This window comes from Macrobrachium nipponense, chromosome 24 (assembly GCF_015104395.2).
Source record: "Macrobrachium nipponense isolate FS-2020 chromosome 24, ASM1510439v2, whole genome shotgun sequence".
In the NCBI taxonomy this organism is placed as follows: Eukaryota; Metazoa; Arthropoda; class Malacostraca; order Decapoda; family Palaemonidae; genus Macrobrachium; species Macrobrachium nipponense.
Window position 1 is genome coordinate 13,512,934 of NC_061091.1, and position 20,326 is coordinate 13,533,259.

Below are 20,326 nucleotides of genomic sequence, written 5' to 3' on the forward strand. Positions count from 1 at the left end.
CATTTTGGCCATGATGAACAGCAGACTAAATTCAGGGGGTAGGTTGTGTGTGTTGTATGAAGCGAGTCAATATTTTAACAGCTGGTTGACAGTTGGAAACAATGGTGAATTCAGATATTTTTGGTTAGACCCCGTGGCAGAAAGAATCACCAGGTTCTCATATCTTTACGGCTACTCGAATTTTTTCCCCCTTCCTTTCTATAATTTTGTTTCCATTTAAGGCTGCTTTTAATCATGATAATCTTAATATCTTTAATATATGAAACTAATAGGAGATGACCGTTTAATTGAGCACAACGTATTTTTATTGAGGGAATGTTGCAAATACTGCAGTTAAGTTTAAAAGATCTAATCGTGACCTTGATGTAGAGAATTGTGAGATTTCATAGTTAATTTTATTCTCTATTGAAGGTGTTTACTCTAGTGTATTTATATATATATATATATATATATATATATATATATATATATATATATATATATTTTATTTTAAAATTAAAATGTTTATGTTTATCTGCTGAAACAAATTTGGAGGTAATTAGTATCGCCGGAGGTTTTTTGTGCCTGTTCTGTTACAATGTAGTTTCTTTCTGTATAGTAGTACTCATTTTATTTGTTAACATTAAGAAGTAAATATAATTCAGTTCGATTGTGGTACATTCTGTTAACTATTAAGTATGGCAGTTTCGTAGACTATGACATGTGCTAAGGAAAACTCATTTTTACCACTATGAATATCAAGATGACACCAACAATAAAGTTCCATTAAACTACTAATAATAATAAGAAGAAAGCATTTTAAGAATAAAGTAACGTGTTGGCCCAAAGCATTCAAGATCTCGGTTATTGCAGATCAATTGCCAGGTACTGCTATGATTTAAAATGGTGATGCTTCGTGATGGTTACTACAAACAAAACACGTCAGGTCATTTCTTACGCCGTTTTGGCTCTCGTTGCTTTTGACACATTTTGGCATTTGCTTTTGAATGGGTAATAACGCCTTTCTGTTCACTTATAAACCTGGGCGCCAGAGTCCCATTGGTATCAATCAAGGTTGCTAGAAGAAAAAATGAGATATGAAGTCTGGATTGAAGCTTGGTTGGATTCAAGTTTGAGAACAATGAAACAGATGGTTTTTTTTAATTGACCCATGGATGTCATGTAGAAGGAATAACTGAGTCTCGTAGATTTTGTTGGCAATTGACTTTAGAACAAAAATATCCAAAAAAGCATCAAGTGTGAATGATACCAGGCATTTACATTTTGCCGTTAAAGAATGATCAGTCATATTTGCTGTTGGTTTTATGCAGAGTTCTGGAATGTCAACATACATCATAACAGCTTAGAAAATGATAACATACATGTGTTTATATATATAAAAAAGGAATGTTAGCATCCCTGGCAGCAGTTACAGTGACTAAAGGAAGCATTCAATTGTTTTTTTTTTTTTTCGTTCTTTCAGGCATGGATAAGAGAGCTGAGACAATAATAGCTGGGAATAACAGTTGTCGTTTAATATCAACCATAATAAAAAAGTAGAACAGCATATTTGTGGAGGGGGGGCGGCGTAGGGTTTCAGCAAGCAGTTTTCAGCATAAGGTGGAAGACAAATGTCTAGCAACGGAACTGTGAGGAGGATGGCTTGAAAAATAGCTGCCGGCCGTTGAGGTAATAGCGCGCATGAGGTAGTAATAGCGTGAATGAGTTGGGGGCGGGGGGGGGGGTACGTTTATGGTTTAAACCAGATTATACACTGGCGTTCAGTACTGAGACTGTCATTACTAGGAGAGAGTTAGGGGTTACATTTGGTACAATGGTCCGCCACTTGAGGACGGCAACAGCAGTCAGCTCAGAGAAGGAAGTCTTGCAGAAGAATAGACAGAGCAAGAAAGAGCAAGAAGTAAGTTAGAACAGAGACAGGCGAAGAGAGAAAGAGTGGAGGTCGGATATCAATTTACGTGCGCCAATTCCGGTAAAACAGAGGTCAATATGTTATCAGCTGGTTGCAAACAAAAAGAAAAAAAAGAAAAAAAAAGTAAGAGCAGAATTGTAATGCCACCGCCTGTCGCCGAGATTGTGGTACCAGAAACATCATCATCATCATCACTGGGGTGGGGGTGGGGGTCTTCCGCTTACCGGAGAAACCCGCTTGGGAATGATTTCTATGCATATCATGTTTTATAATATAAGTTTTATAAAGAGAACAGTACTAATATTATATATATATATGATAGATCATGACCTATGCAAACCAAAGTGATGTCAAACAGCTCCAGTGCTTCTGTGAACATTAGAACAGCATCGCTATCATAAGCAAAAATGCAAATTATATATATATATATATATATATACGAATATATATAAAGGTAAGACAGAAGGAAAGCAGAGTAGGCACTATTTTATATATATATATATATATAACCAGTCAATTTCCCCTTCCCTGGTGGTCGCCCTGTTAGGTTTTAAGAGGGGAGATGTAGGGGCCGGGGGGAGGGGAGAAGAAGGAAGGCTACCCATGAGAAGAGAGACTTAAAAATATTCCACGCTGCTGTATGAGAGGCGCCGTGGTCTCATGCGCAAGCACTTACATGTATAAAAGGGAGGGGGGGCGGGGGCGGGGGTCTTGCTATACAAGTCCTGGATTTTCCATAAATATGTATAAAGGGCATATAAGTGCCACATATACGTACATATCATATATATGCATTATATAGAATATATATGTATAATGCATGGCTATAAATGTATATATGATATGCTCGCATACCTCTATGTGCGTATGCGGGCGTATGCATATATACAAGTATATCTGCATAAATGAGTAACATGATTAGTCAGAACCAAATGGGATGGGAATATAAAGGAAAGATATATACTGTGATCCTCTAAATATATCATATTGCAAAAGCAAAAAAGCCAGTAGGCTGATCAGGGCAGGCCTTCTTTCCACATGCAACAGAAACCAAGAACGTAAAGAAAAAAAAAAAAAAAGAGAGGGATACAGAGAGTCTTGTATAAGGAGTAATTGATCTCCTGCACATAAAGTAGCGTTCTTTCTTCCTTATAAAACCAGCGGGTAGCTTTATAAACAAGACTTTTTGTTTGAAACTGAATCAAGCAAACACAAAGCTAATAATCTTTTCACTTGAAACATGGTAAAATGGCTGTGTATATGATTTTCTAACACACTGTTGTTAGTAGTTTAAAATATGTATCTCAGATTGCATCATTACAGCGATAATACACAATTGTTATAGATTTAAATTCACAGCTTCTATTTAGTTATTATATCAACACGTACATGCACAACGTTATTCATTTTTCTTAGGTTTATCTAAACATCCTTTAGAAAAATACAAGTCTAATTAAAACAGAAACCTGCATTCATGACATTTTCGGAATTAGTATACAATGTAGTTTATAAAGATGAGGGTCAGTACATCTTCGCTGCAGCTACATAGTTAAAGATTATTTTTTTTTTAATTCAGACAAAAAAACATGGAATTAATCTAGCAATATTCTTGCTTAAAATTATTAGCGCACCACCGTCCCCTAAATACCTTAAGTTTAGAGCGATATCATCCTCTGTGGTAATATAATAACATATGAATTCATGATAGTACTTTTAGAAGGTTAGCATTCTTGGTTGTTTCTTATTAGGAAAAAGAATTATTGCTTATTTCAGACATCCGTCAATTTTCCTCTTATTGGTAATGTATGTATAATGATAGTATGCGTGTCTGGTTGTATGTAAAAATAAATGTCTACGTAACATTTACATCTGAAAGAAGACATGGAAAAATGTATGTCATTTGGTGATACATGTTTTGCATGTGTATGAGCACTTGTGCATAGACATATATCTTGATACGTTTTATTGTATTCCACATAGGGAAATGAAAAGAGTTTTCTTAGAAAATGCCCAACATTTTCGTCCTCCAATGGACCTCTTCTTGGAGCGTTTATTAAGGAAAGTATTCCTTAATAAACGCTCCAAGAAGACGTCCATTGGAGGACCAAGCTGTTGGGCATTTTCTAAGAAAAACTCTTGATTTTTCCTATGTGGAATAAAATTGAATTAACATATGTTCGTGCCTAAGATGGCCAATACGGCCTGATACGTATATCAAGATGCAGTCGAATATGTTTCTGTGTTTGCTCGTGTCTGTACATTTGTGTATGAGTAAGTATTCCTACGTCCACATATCTGAATCCATACGTATATAAAGCATCTATCTATAGATGGAAGTGCAGCGTTTGACATTTCAGTAGCAGTCACTCCCACGTTCACGGGTCTCTCCAGACTTTGCAATCTTAACCGATCCCAACGTCCCAAGAGACACTTCAGTATCAACGCCAGTGAATAATTATTAAAGCCTATATACCAATCGCTGGGATGTCAGATTTGGGTGTCCGCCAATCGAGTTTTCAGCTTAATGGTCGTTGTTACACAGTTTGCAATGGGAAAAAGTAAGTTATAATTGCAGTGGAAAAAAATAAACGGAATTAACTCATTTATTTTTATAGTTCCGCTAGAAGCCTTAAATGAGAGTAATGGTCTATTTTGCTACTGATAATGCTGCTATTTTTCTATCATTTCAATAGGGGCTAGTGAAAATTGAAAACGTAGAAGTATTAGAGAGAGAGAGAGAGAGAGAGAGAGAGAGAGAGAGAGAGAGAGAGAGAGAGAGAGAGAGAGAGTCGATAGTATTACAAACTGCTTGGGAGAAAACTGCTGCTATCGGTCTTTAACTTTGAGATATTTTTACCCAAGATTTATCTGTGGTGTTTCTAAGTGTATATATGTTAATGTTGGTGTGGAAAGTGTTCAAAAAAGAAAAAAAAAAGCTTAAATATGAATGGCTGAGTTACTTAGCCAATGACTCCATTGTGTCTGAAATCGAATACAGAGGTTATGTCTGGTTGATATTGCTTTTCATCTGTTTGTCATGCATGCGCACGCACGTACGTTGAGTTGTATAAATAAATATTATATATGTATATATATATATATATTATTATATATGGTATCTATTATATATATATATAATATATATATATATATTATATTTACACATGTACACACACATATATATATATATATATATATATATATATATATATATATATATATATATATATATATATATATATATAATATCTATATATATATATATATATGTGTGTGTGTGTGTGTGTGTGTGGTGTGTGTATTGTATGACTGAAATATTTTCTGTAAAACAGGTTCCATCTAATAAAAGGGAGCCCATATATATATATATATATATATATAATATATATATATAGATATATATATATATAGTATATATATGGTGTGTGTGTGTGTTTGTATGTGTTTGTGTATTAGTAAATCTCCCGCGAGTAATTTGTTTTATGCGTTAAGAACCTCAGTGATTGTGGGGAAAAGGAAGAATTCTGCAAATAATTTAAGATATTAGTCGTGACAGATTTGTTCCTGACTTTTCTAGTTATATCGTTCAGCGGAAAAATGTACTTGGATAGGTCTCGTACCTAAATAATATGAGCCTACCGTAGTTTTTAACATTTTTCAAAATACGCTGACACGAAGCTCGCTTTACAGTGTCAAGATGGTAAAGGATATAATGAGATGAAATATATATGTGACCTTTTCACGAATAAGACAATGGTATAAAAAACAAGAACATTAATATCTTTCAACTCCGCCCCTTCCTAGTGCAATATTTTAGGATCGAGTTACAAAATCCCGGTTTCTGTCGAGTTGATGTATATATATACTGTAATAGAGCAGAATGAGGGAAAAGGGAATACTTGTAGAATTGAAAGGAATTGAAGGACCCTAGAGAGAGAGAGAGAGAGAGAGAGAGAGAGAGAGAGAGAGAGAGAGAGAGGGGGTGGGGGTGAGGGAATAATTTTCAGTTGAAGTTGACTTGAAAGGTAAAATGTAGCGAAATATGAAAAGGAAAATGAGATGTAATGAAGATATTATGGAAAGTTTATGTTCCAGTTGACTCTGTGCGTGACAAACACAAAGTATGCTATTAATGACGCTGATGATGCCAAAAGTTTTCTAATAATAACCCACCGGGACTTGAGTTCCAATCTTCATGCTGCTGACGACGGTAGCTTTTAAAAGAGTAGGGATGAATGCAAATACAGACAAAAAAGATACGGTACCGCAGCAAGTATGCTTTGTGGAAGTGATGTCAAGTTGTTGATATATGAGTAGGAATTCTGAAAGAGGAGTTTAGTTTTATTATGAACTCTATAACTAAAGGACAAAAAAATATATTGATTAGAGCAAATTACATTAGAACGAAAACTTGCAAATTTTTTTTCCTTTTGGTGTTTTATCTACATGACGAGCAAGTGTTATGGTGAACAAGTTTGGACCATAAAAAAATATTGATAGGGACCGTCCAGTGTTTTTTTTAACAAGATAACAATTATGATAAGTTTCCGTTCACAGATGGCTGGGTGTTTACTTGTCCTTTTGGAAAGGAAAAATATAAAAAAAAGGAATTTATGCTTGTCACAGGGAGTTTAAAGGGAGGTCTCTGGGAGAAATCGTGAAGTGGTGTCTGTGTAATGCTCTTGTAGAGTGACTCGTGAAAGGCTTGCTGGGAAAATCAGCTTTTTTTCCGCTGCACTTTCTCTCTTTGCATTCCATTTGCAACGGTAGTAGATGTGGTTTAAGTTAAAAACGTTCCCGTTCAGGAAACGGAGGAGACAAACACTTCAACAACGTTTATGGCGAGGGAGTTATCACATCCAACACATGAAAAGAGAGGGGAGAACTTAGTGGCAACACAAGGGGAAAATGGAATATGCAGTACCCGATGGAAGGAATCAAGCATAGTTTGTTGGATTTTGACGGGAATGGCCGTGATTGGCTAGCACCTGTCTTTCTTGGACCTATTTAATCAACGAGTGCGAAAATGAGCGGCTCGCCAGTGGTATTTGGAGAAGACTTTGTGTTCACTGAAGTAAGTGATTTTATATAAAAACGCATCGTACGCGTGCGCACCCAAGACGCACATTCATGTATATAAACTTGCGTTTGTAAATAATGTAGATACAGGGACTTTTGTCGCCTGCGCTCTTAATGTCTGGACGCACATGTATACATATACATGCACATGAGCGTGTATTAATTATACATACAAGCCGGGCCAAATGTTAATGATAAGACTTTGCGCTGCCCTTTGATGCCGTTGTATATTGAATTAGCCACACAAATGAATTACAGACTTTTTCATTGGATCTATTTTGTGGGACTTTTGACTTAGATAGTTGAAAGATTTGGTTTCAGGATTATTAAGTGTTAGATTATAGCGATTTATGACTTATCTCATCCCGACAGATGATTTAAAAAAAAAGTCTAGTTATTTAACCTTTTTCCACTGCATAAGTAACTTAGTTATGACCTTATTTAAAGTTTTGTTTTGGGTTAGGGATTATTATGGTTAATTGAATTTCCGGAAGCGTTTAACACCGCTTCTACAACAGCGATTTAGAGGATAAACAAAACGTTTTTCATAGCATCGCTCCCGAGACTTTAATTTAGCGTAATTTAAAGAATTCCGAAAACTTCAAATTAGTGAAATTTAAAGTGTTCCGAGCACTAGAAATGAGTGAAATTTAGTGTTCTGAAAACTGGTCATTAGCGAAATTTAAAGAGTAAGAATTCCGAAATTTGAACTTAGTGAAATTTAAAGTATTCCGAAAACATTAAATTAGTGAAATTAAAACTTGAAATTCGTGAAATTTAAAGTCATGAAATCTTGAAATTGGCCAAATTTAAAGTCATGAAATCTTGAAATTAGCGAAATTTAATGTCAATTCGGGTTTTTTATATTTAATGAGCCACGGAGATTCATTTAAATTGATTAAATGTATACTCAGGATTCGCTATATGTGGTTTAAAGGACCTGAAATTCATGTTGTATAGACCTTATTGCTGGTTGCGTTCATTACTTGACTTTTTATGGACTTAGATATGGCGTTATTTTTTTGTGGACTTAGATATGGCGTTATTTAGTCGCATTCAATTTTCTTCGGTGATTTAGGAAACATACTATATGTCTCTTGGTTTAATTGGTTTAAATGCTGCAGTGGAGCATCGTACGACTGAACAATTCTGAAAATTCTGTTATTGATTCGTTACTGCAATAATTACGGTCGCAGACTGGATCTGGTAGGATAGGAAATAGCTACGCGTCTGGTGTTTCTGCTTCAAGCTTCTACGTAATTGTATTTTTTCTAACTAGTGTTGAACTACAAGAATTTTTTGATAGGCAAGAAGCAAAGGGGATGGTCAGTATAACCATCTATCTATGTATATGTATATATATTTAATATATAATCTAATATAATATGATATATGATTTGATATATACCGGTCACCATTACTGTATATATTGTTAAGTATGAAGTTACCATTATTATTTTTATTTTATGTATTGAAGTTCATTAAAGCAAGGTATAACGGCTGGAAAGTCGAAGTTAATGTTTACAAAAATGATTTTTTTTTTGTCATTTCATAGTCAATCGAAGCTTTCACAATCTTTAATGTTAATGTTAAAGCTGCAGATATGATGTACGGATAACAAAACTTTATTTCCCTCGATTGCCTGCAGTTAGAAATCAGAATTTAAAATGACGTACTTAAAAATCAAAAGTTACCCATCCAAATTAAAAACGCTATACTTATTGTCTAAAAAAAAATGAGGTTTCCTCCCTCACTTCATCCTTAATAAAAGCGGCATACTCACTTTTTCGTACATTCTAATCAGCAAAAGAAAAAAATCATATAGCTCTGAATACGAGTTTTAAATCAAGATGGCAAATTGTAGTTAAATCATTAGGCACCTAATTTTAGAAATATGCTACAAGTGTCCAGTTTAAAAACTAATTTTACATTACACCTGAAGAAAGGATTCTGCAATATGATTATGGAAAAACATGAAGTCATCTGTAACAGCAGTTACTATAAGATTCCATAAAACTTTGAAATAGAATTTTGAGAGAATACGGGAATCAGTATCAGGTTCCTGATATGTGTATATATATATATATTATATATATATATATATATATATATATATATATATATATATATATATATATATATATTACAGAAGTTTCCAGGGATTTCCAAACTAACAAAGATGAGTAAAGAAATATGTATAGAAACTTGTGAATTGTGACCGATATATAGTCAATTTTATTTCACCCTTGTTCTGTCATTGTGAAGGAATTGTTTTTTTTTTGTTTTTTTTTTGTTAGTTCATTACAAAATCTTAATTCATTACCATAACTACGCCTATCTCTCCCTGACGAGGAGTGTTGCCAAATTCAGGTTACCTTTACGATTCTTAGCAAGTGTTTGTGGAGGACGTTTATGCATTCCTGCCTTTTTATTCACTCCTGTTGTGATCACAAACTATTAGGCAAATTCTTAGTGTAAAGTGAAATGGAGATTTAACAGAATTAATAAATGTAGAAGCTTGATTTGTTACCCCGAAATGTATGTATACATAATATTACATACATGTATATATACACATGTATGTATATATGTATGTGTGTATAAATATATATGCATGTATATGATATATATATATATATATATAGTATATATATGATATAATTATTATATTTACATTATAAAACTGTATCAACTGTATCTGTGTTCGTACTATAGAGGTATAAAAATTATAAAAATAATTCACGGACGATGTTGGTAGCATGTGATCCAGGTTTTTAATTGGTGAAATGCAACTGAATATTTATCTTATATATAAATTTAACGAGAAAAAAACGCAGAGGCCAATCTTGTCTACACTGCGCATTTTCTGACAGTTTTAGTTGAAATATCCTTTACACTTTTAGAAATATAAAAATTTGAATTAGTGACAGAGTGAAGATTATGACGAATTTATCATTGAGGAACACCAATTATTTCATCAAGAGTTGTTTACATTACCATGTTCTTGATCATTCTTAGAAGCGTTAAAACACATTTTTCGTAATTATGCGTAGGAAGTGTTGTGATTACTTTTTATATAAACAATTTGTTATAGAATATCCGTCTATCTGTCTGTCTATCTGTTAGATGTAAATTAGTATATGTATGCATATGTATGATTTATATATATATATATATATATATATATATATATATGTATATATAATATATATATATGTATATGTATCATATTATATATATATATGTATATATACTATATAGTAATATAGATATATATGTGTAGGTACATCATAGGTATATATATATACTATAGTATATATATATATTTATATATATATATATAATATATTATGAAATTCATACATACGTACATACGCACATACACGACTACATAGAATGCAGATGTTTTACACAAGTAAAATGTTTCCTGCAGAGGATTTTATTTATTCGAAGAAAATAGTTTTAAGAGTATCGACAAGGTAGTTACAAGGCCTAATTACTTAAAGCACTGAAAACATATACACAGCCATTATTATTTTATGTTTTTCTTTTAAGTCTTCTACTTGGTTTTCCAATCTTTCAAGAAATTGAAGTGAATAATTAAGAGTGCTGGTCATCGCTGAGGGTCATTAATTAATTAAGAGGAGTGCAAGTGACAATGGTCATAATTAGGGCCACGAAATGGACGATATTAGATCGTGGGTACCGTAGTTAAGAGATCAAAAAATAAAGAGAGAGACACACAATCTGTATGGCATTTCAGAGTTAGAAGCAAATTTCGATTTTTTTTTTTTTTTTTTTTGAGTTGGCAGGGCGACTTTTAAGGAAAGGGGAGAGGAGAAGATGCAGTGAGTCGAAGCAGTCCATGGGAAAGAGAAATTTCTTGGTCGATCGTTTATCCTCGGTCAAGTTTACCAACTGCTTTTTCAGGGGATAAGAGGGGAACAAAGCAAAACTTTTGGCTTGTTGTTATTGAGAAGGTCAATAGACACACACGAGTTACATACACTGTTCACCTTAGGTAGGGCGTGAACACCCAGTGATTTTAATGATTATGCTCCGATTATTAACACAAACAAAAATTAATAATAGATAAATAAAGCTTATTCTCAGTTAGGGTAAAGGAACATAAATACATTTTTTAAAAGAGAAAATTTGATTTATGTGGTTAATTTTAGTTGTATTTTTTCTCACGATAATTTACTCTCGCGGGGTAAAATTAGATTAGTCAGGTGCTTCATCTCGACTTGCTGTTAAAGCTACCTCTTAATAATAATAATAATAATAATTTCTTTGCAAGAAAGTTGAGCTGATATTGACGAGACCCATTGCTTCAGTGTTGTTGATTCGTTTTAGATTTGAAGGCATTAACACAACTTTCAACAAGTTCTGGTATAGAAAAATTCACTGATGTCATTGATATGCAAGCACTATTTCATTGTTAGATTTACTAGACAAGTGCATGCAGAAAACGTATTCAGATTAACTTAATTCTTATTCAAGGCGAAACTTTTTCAATTGATATAAAATTTTGATCTATTGCGTTTCAATTTTCTGTTCTAGTATTAACTGTGACTTATATAATCATCCTAATTTTCAGATATATTTAAGGAGGATAGCAATACATTTCGGAAACGGGATATTCTGAATTTTTTCAATTGGTATACTGAAGCGCTGTTAAACTCAGATGAAAATTTATGTTTTTCATGAATAGTTTGCTATATGCGTCTGTATGGGAAGTCTAGTGGTCAATTGTCTCATTAAGAATGTAAATTTAGTAGGCATGCTAATAGCAAAAGAGGTTTTACTCAATATATGTTTATCAAACTAAATTTATCGCAGTTACAAGCAATTGCATGATGTGGCCGAATGTTCTGATTGCACAAGATTTTGTAAAGTAATGATGGATTTGAAGCTGAGTAAACAGAAAGCTTAAATGCCGATACAAGCAATGGATAATGCGGTTATAAATATATATATATTCTTAATATTTTTTTATCAGCCCAGTTGTGTCCAGTCGTTCTACTGTAATTTCTGCTTTAGGACGAAAGTTGCATTAACATTGCCTTGAGTTTGTTGAGAAAATGATTTCCCAGTCGGGAAGATAAAAAAAAAAGGGGGGGGGGGCGTTAAAGCCAATGACCGTGGTTTAAATGAATCTTTACCATTATGCGAGATTACTTTTGAAAGTTTAAAAGACATGAAAAAATTGTTCTGAATTTATTAATCAGCTCGGTTATGAGATTTTTGCCTAATTATGAGTATTGAGTTTAACCTATGTTTAAGGGGGTAAATGTTCATACATGTTAAGAAAATCATATTTTATGAGAAGAATGACCACAGAAACCAAAGTCACTAGGCGTCAGTAAGTCCCATGTTGAAATTGCAGGGAAAATGCCACTGATGGGTTTAGCCTCGTCTCGATTTTGGCTTTGATGTTGATCAAGAATTAATTACACCCCTAAAAATGCATGGGAGAGTAAAGCGTTATTTTGACATGAGTACGTTTATGGAAATGAAATCAAATGTGAAATCAAATGTTAATAAAAGCAGAACAGAAGTTGATTAATACACTGCAGCTAAGTTTTTAAACACACCGGCAAATTTGACCGAGGTTAAACGCTTAAAAATAAATAGATGTCCTCAACAAAGTTTCATTTTTTCCTTCTTTCGATTTGGGATTGGGCGGGGGGCGTTGGGGATGGGGGTTGGGGGAAATGGTGAACTGGGAATTGCAGTAGTCGTATAATGAACACAGATGTCCGAGGGGAAGGGGGGGGGGGGAGAACGAAATATTCAGGTACTGGAATGTTTTCGGGAATGGGGTAGGGGGTGGTGTGGTGGGCAGGGTGGGGAGGGGAGCGCAAAGCAAAGAACTTCGCAGGATTACTTTGGGTGTAAGGCTGAGGAAAATCATGGCAATGAGGTTCGGGTCTCGGATGGTTGGGACTAGGAATGGGATGGGGGGAAGTGAATGGCGTGTGGTTGTACGCGGGTTGGGGTTTGGGGAGGGGAGTGGGTTGTTGAGGGGAAGGAATGGGGATGGGTTTGGTTGGTTTGTCAGCTGACCTAGAAGGGGAACGGCGTCCGAGGTTTGGGGAAGTGTCTCGTTTACCAATTGAGAGAAGACACAGAGAGCGAGCAGAACAGTCACGCCTGTGGAGGGGCGTGGGTGGGCCACGTCCCGAACACGTACCGTTATATGGAGAAGAGGGGGGACACATAAGATTATCTTTTCATTATATTAAAGAGATGTTATCTATGGTATATATATAAATATGTGTAAAGAGGTTATCATAATTATGAGAGCGAAACATAGTTAATTGGATGGTACGATTAAGGAGCATGGACTACTTGACCTAGAGCAGATTTTAGATGAAGGGAGAAGGCACAGATTAGACAGATGGGTAGACAATGAATCAGCAATTGGATATTTAGGTCAGAAGATATTCACAGAGAGAGAGAGAGAGAGAGAGAGAGAGAGAGAGAGAGAGAGAGAGAGAGAGAGAGAGTCAAGTTCAAAGCCAGGATAAATCAGACAAATATATGGAGGAGGAGGAAGAGGAGGAGGAGGAGGAGGAGAAGAAGAATGAAATGAGAATTGACGAGGTTTAACTAAACTTGGCGTAATTTATTGCTTTCTTTTTAGAGTATGGCGAGCTTTTATGGAACACATAAAGTACTTCACATTACAAAAAAAGTTTTTAAACATCTGGATCACAATAGCATTTCTGTTTTGCACTCTTAAGAGAAATTTGAATATAGAAAAGACCATTATTTAAAAAAAAGAGAGCTTATATAAAATGTGTCCTAGAGACCTATCCTCTAATGTCTGAAAGGAGAGGCGGCTTATGTTTATATATATATATATATATATGGAAGACTTAAATTATGCAGATTCTGTTAAAAGTTAAGGTAATAAAAAAAAGAAGTTATATCTCTCGTTGCTAGCAACCCGGCCACACTGGACTGTCTCAAAATCTAACCTAGCAGTGGCACTGCATCGGATGTCACTGGCAATAATTCTGATATGGTTAAAGAGAAGACAGAAAGGGACAGAAGAACGGTCATACCTGTAGGAGCAACAACACAAGAAATCAAAAAATAATAATCAATAATTAAAAAAGTACATAATAGCCTTAGGGAGTTGGTGGCATTGGGGGCGAGGGGGTGGGAGGGGCCAGGCTTAGGGAACGAACGGAGGGTAGTTTTTTTTTCTTTTTTTTTGGACTGGGGACTTAGAGGATTAATTTTTTTTTTCATTTTTTTTGTTTTGTTTTTTCTTGTCATTGGCAACACTGGAAACATCAAAAAGGTTTACGGGTGTGTAAGGTCATTTCTTTTAGTTGGATGTGACACTTCGTTAATTTATCTTTTCTTGGGGTTGTCCAAATGAAATTGGGCATGTTGTTGCTTACTGCAGTTGCTCTTGCTTGAAGTAATAATCGAACATACTGAGTGTATCTTATTTTGTTTATGTCTGTGTGTACACTATCGACAAACACGCGCATATACATAGTATGTATATATATATATATATATATATATATATATATATATATATATATATTATATATATTCAAACATACATACAACATTTCCACATATGTACCTATCACAATGTGAGAATGGTGCTTGGTTTATGTGTTGTGAGGATTCGTCTTGCATTACTCTTTTTCGTTTTTCAATCGATTTTTTTTTACTTGTAACTGAATCGTGGTATCACAATTTTTAAGCGGTTGAGGTTTGTGTTTTAGGCTCTGGAATGAAGTTTGTGTCTCCATGTTCCCAATTCTGAGTCCTTATGAATGTAACTGTTTTGTTCCTGTGTTTCCTCAGGAATGGAGTAACAGCCACTTTTTTTTTTGTCATGTCGCAAAAGAATGTTGTATATACTTTCGATGAAAGGAAGGTCGTCTTTTCCAGTCGTTGTTGTTTCAGATGCAACCGAAAGATCCTCTTGGCAACGTTGTAGTGTCAGCTGCCTGATATTATATATATATATATATATATATATATATATATATATATATATATATATATATATATATAATATTTCGAAACTGCTTTCAGAATCGTGGGCTTCTGTCACAGAGTTCACATCGAAGAGCGTTACTGCTCAAAAGTAAGATGTTTTGTAGAATGTTTTGAAAGGAGTACTATGACTACCTCGTAGAGACAAGCAAACAGAATGATTAGTTTCTTAGTAATCACTCGCTCATTTTGTTGTTAGTCTTACGTCATACCATAGTCAGTCGTAACTTTTGCTCGGGTTATCAAAGGGCCTGTATGAATCTTTTTTACACCATGTCTTGAGCACAGATAACTTCTCGTAGGCTCATGAAGAGCTGGTGTCACAGTTTTCAGTAACGTTGGCGATGCTTAAGCACCTCTTGGAGGGAACCAGAAGTAGTTAACAAACACTAAAACTTCTCTGTCAGTGATACACTTTTTTCCAAATCACTTCCAGTGGCTTCGTAGATTCTTCAGCGTAAAAGCATCGTAGATCCTTAGGCCTTCTCTTGTAACGATCACCGTAGACTGGAATGCTGTTGTCCTTTTGTATTCATTCACACTGTAAGACTTTTTCAGGAAAGGCTTTGAAAAGTGATGACGACATTTTAATTTCTGTAGATATTAGTAGCTGTCAGTTGGAAATCATGAATGCCTGGCAATTTCATAAATTTAATTCCTTTTCAAGTTCTTGAAATGTATTTAATATTCATATCAGGGTATCCATATAGTTTTGACTGTATTCCGGTCGTTTCAACATTATCGTATTCCGGTCGTTTCAACATTATCTAAATGATTTGTGATCTTTTCCGTAGTGACTACCATTTTATCGAGTCTTACATCCTCGTGACCTCTTGTCGTCTTGAAGTTTTCGTAAATTATGTAACTTTTGAAAATATTGCAAAAAAAGTGTTAAAAGCTCTTGTTTTTCTATGATCAAAATTGCAGAAACATTTAGAGCGTTTTGAAGAGTTTTCATGACATTTTATCCAGTTGTCGTGTTTTCAGAAACCTCTGTTAGGAATCAGTTCTTTTGGAATATGCAGAGGACTTAAAATGTCGAAGGCACGAAAGATCTGAAGCCATAAACATTGCAGTTGCCTAGTGTTATAGTATTGCATGCCTGTTGTGACCATCTCGGCGTATTAGTTAGTAACATAGGAACAGGAAGCTTCGGTAAGGTATCAGTTCACATGATGATTATTGGAATTTTGACGTTTGATATGATCCCACCATTTCTTTTTCAATAGGAAGTTATACGATCACTTCATCTTGATTTGTTGCTTATGTGTATAAAACTGGTCATTAAAAGTGTATATATATATATATATATATATATATATATATATATATATATAATATATATGTGTGTGTGTGTGTGTGTGTGTGTGTGTGTGTGTGTGTGTGTGTGTTGCTGGTATAGGGTTTGTATGCAATAATGGGTTGTTCACTAAAGATTGCTTCCCAAAATATGTTTGACCGTTTCAGTCAACATCGGACTAACCTTTGGTCCTATACAGCTTTAACGAGGTGTTCGCATTATTTATATATATATCTGTGTACATGTCCAGCAGATGGTAACTGTTTGTGGAGATTTTAGGTATTTCATGAAAATAAAAACGTGTAGTGAATAGGAGAGAGAGAGAGAGAGAGAGAGAGAGAGAGAGAGAGAGAGAGAGAGCAGTGAATATTGAAGGTTTTATATATATATATATATATATATATATATATACATATGTATATTTTTTTATGTATGTATGTATAATGTGTAATTGTATGTATATATGTGTGTATGTAGTATGTGTACATTTTTTATAAATATGCAGACAGATATTTTGTTAGTTGATTTTGTTAGTTGTCTGTGAGGGAAGTGACATTTAGTTAGCCAAACTACACACGACGGAGACAAAAGCTGACGTCACACCACCGAATGAACACTTACAGACCCGTCAACCTTTGGTAGCTATTACAAGAGGACAGACAGCAACAACAGGTAATCACTGAAATCGCTATAGATTTATGAGAATTCAACTTAATGCTCTGAAAAACATCCATTAGCTGCTTACTAGAGGTCAAAGTAAATAGATTCTGCGAAAAAAAAAACACGATACTTTATGCAACGTAAACGAAGGAAAACAAACTAAGTAGAAATAAAGAACACATGAAAAAAACTCTTGCCAAACTCATATATAGTTACGTGTACACAGTCAAGGAGAGAGAGGGAACAACGGCATATTCATTAGAAGTAAACAAACTAATAAAGAAAAGTTTTACACTTAAATCTAAAGCAGATCACTTCTTTATCATGTCATATTTATAATTAGCCGTATTTCTCCCTTTAACATCAGATCGAGGTTTACGCGGCGGTTAATCAGTTACAGTTTGGAGGTTGGAAGTCTGTCTGACCAAAAAAAAAAAGAAAAAAAAAGGAGTAATCACTATTAAGCAGTTTCATTTGCCTCAACACCAATTGACATGCTGAGTGACACACAGATTAAGCCATACGACATCATGTTTTTTTTTTTTTTTTTTTTTTTTTTTTTGCAAATTTTTGTTGTGGTTGTTGTTGTTGTTGTTGATGTAAGACATCCATCATCCATTCTATTTAATAACACTGGAAAAAACAGCGAAGTGGGACATCAATAGTTATGGACACCTGAAATTACACAAATTAGATATTCGTTTCTCTTTTTTTCTGCCTTGGGTTCATCATGGGTCGCCATCTCGTTGCCTTCTGAGGTTTCTACTACTACTTATTTTTTTTCTGTTTCCCCTCAAAACCCCTCCCCCCCTTTCTCTGACTGCCGCCAGTTCCCGAGCAGCTGTTTATTGTTACTGTACGTATGTGTTGTGGGTTTGTGTGTGTGTCCGCTTACATTAATTGTACATTTTACGACGATTTTAAGTTTTTATTTTTATTCGTCTTCTTTGTGTGTGCGCGTATGTCGTTATGTGTGTCAGTTTTGTGGCTGTATCGGCAACATGGAAAATGTTTTTGTAGCTGTGTGTGTATATGTATATATATATATATATATATATATATATATATGTGTGTGTGTAAATATACATACACCTGTATATGTATATATATATATATATATATATATATATATATATATATATATATATTAGCAAGATGGAAAACGTGTTTTTGTATCTGTGTGTATATATATATGTATGTATATATATATGTATATGTATATATAATATATATGTGTGTGTGTATGTATGCATGCATATATATCAATAGCTGTGTGTGTGTTGTTGTTGCTCTTCTGTGTATATGTATGGGCATACATACAGTTCGGACAAGACGGCATATCCTCCATCCCAATTGAATACTCTCGAGGACTCCCCCGCCCCCTCGTCTCAACCAGCCGGCGGTTGGATTTGATGAACCCAAGGCGAGAGAGAGAGAGAGAGATTATTCATAAAAATGGTGTAGTAGCATAGGTCGCAGTGTGGTCAATGTGTTACCACCAGTGTCTACCTAGCACAGGCATGGCGTCCGATACTTGGGGCAGCGTCTCGGTAACCAGATTGTGGAAAACTGTCAGGGAGAGGAGAATGGTAACCCCTGCAAGAGACAAGGATGGCAAACACGTCAGTGATGGAAAATAAAAATAAAAAAAGTAAACAAATAAGGTTATTCGGGCTTTTAAAAAAAATATAAAAAAACAAACAACCGCGAAAGCTGCCCGCCTTGAATGTGAGACACTTTCGTGGGTGGTTTGTTATTTTTCTCGTTCTATCATTATTTAGTCTATTTTATATTGTTTGGTGGTGGTGGTGGTTTTTTTTTCTCTGGATGTTGATTATCAGCAGGGGTTAAGGGCGGGAGTGGGGGGTTGGGCGGGGGGGAAATAGGCTGTAGATTGTATTCTTCTCTCCGCTCTTCAGCGGAAAGAATGATTTTACTATATGGCTTTATTCTATTTTATAATTTCCTTTCTCAAATCCCAGGTGTGCAGTCGCATTTAACCGTTCAACCAACGTGTTAATTGGGACTGCATCTATAAGTTTTTATGGCTGTCAGGCAGGTCCCTGGAGGCCTTCCTTCCTCCTTAGCAAAAATTACTGATTCTGTGGTCTAGTCTTCATCTCGACAAATAACGTCCGTTCCTGGAATTTTGTGGGTGACAAGCAACAGAGAGAGAAAGAGAGTGTGGGAGGGGTAGGGGGGGAGGGAGAGAGCCTGTCAGTGCCCCGCCCGACAGCCATAGGGGCCAATGAATGTGTTTTTAGGTTTTTGTATGTACATAATTAATGTGGTGGTTATAAGGATGATGATGGCAGAAAGGGGTGCGATGGCGGTGACCGTGATGATGGATTTGGTGACGTTGATGATGTGGAAGGAACGAAACGCGCGCTACAGAGAGAGAGAGAGAGAGAGAGAGAGAGAGAGAGAGAGAGAGAGAGAGAGAGAGAGAGAAAAAAAATAAAATGTAAAAAAAGTTAGTAGGCTGCGCAATGGTTTACGCAGCGGTATTGATTGAGGTTTTAAAAGTGATGTGGATGGGTGTTTTGCTTTTTTCCATTTTATTTCTCCTTGAAGAGACGTCAGCTAATGAGACTAGTAATAGTAACAGAACAGTAGTAATGGGAACGTGTAATGCGAATATAGTCTGTATTATAGATTTGTAACAACAAGAACAGGAATCATAATATTAAGAGAAACAATAATAATAACAATGGCAATAAACAAGACGCGTCACTTGCAGGTCAGATATTATTATTTATCATCATCATTTTGCTTTACATTCTTTTAGTGTTCTTCAAAGCTATTCAAGAAGGAAGTCAGTACAGATGACGCACAACCGAATTAGAATAACTGTGTAAATAAAAGGTATATACAAATGATAAATCTATTTAAAAGAGTTCGTCCCCCTCCGGTTTCCAAGTATGGAATGACTATGTAACTCTCTGAATACACTGTTGCCACGTTTGCAAAACTCAGAGGTTTTAGTTGTGGTAGTAATAGTAGTAGTAGTAGTGGTAGTAATAGTAATTACAGTAGTCAGTGGTGGTAGTAGTAGTAGTAGTAGTATTAAGAGCAGAAGATTTTGTGCCCGCCTGTGGTTACCATGGCAACAGGAAAAAAAGGGGCGGGATTTTTTTTCTTTTTTTTTTGGGTTATTCATGCAATATAAGTTGTTATGGGGGGGCGCCCGGGAGATGGGGCAACATAGAAGATAAAGTGAAACTTTGAATCGATCCGAAGCATTCGATGGGTTTAACAGTTTCGTCTATATATATATATATATATATATATATATATATATATATATATATATATATATATATATATATAGTATATATATG

General features: G+C 34.9%; 2 protein-coding genes across 44 annotated transcripts in view; one reads left to right on the forward strand and one right to left on the reverse strand.

Annotated features, from left to right (window-relative positions):
- The window catches only part of LOC135205461 (uncharacterized), a 512,397-nt gene that overhangs the window by 262,069 nt on the left and 230,002 nt on the right, over window positions 1–20,326 (forward strand). The window lies entirely within an intron of this gene.
- The window catches only part of LOC135205456 (neuronal acetylcholine receptor subunit alpha-7-like), a 479,209-nt gene that overhangs the window by 72,034 nt on the left and 386,849 nt on the right, over window positions 1–20,326 (reverse strand). For 20 of the 42 annotated variants that reach the window (XM_064236060.1, XM_064236073.1, XM_064236063.1 and 17 more), the window contains one exon: window positions 18,495–18,581. The exons of 18 other annotated variants lie outside the window; for them this stretch is intronic. In XM_064236060.1, coding sequence (XP_064092130.1) covers window positions 18,495–18,581 — 87 coding nt within the window. Of the gene's footprint in view, window positions 1–13,060; window positions 13,148–18,494; window positions 18,582–20,326 lie in introns of all 42 variants that reach the window. 4 more of the 42 variants (XM_064236071.1, XM_064236077.1, XM_064236098.1 and 1 more) reach the window with 1 other exon arrangement.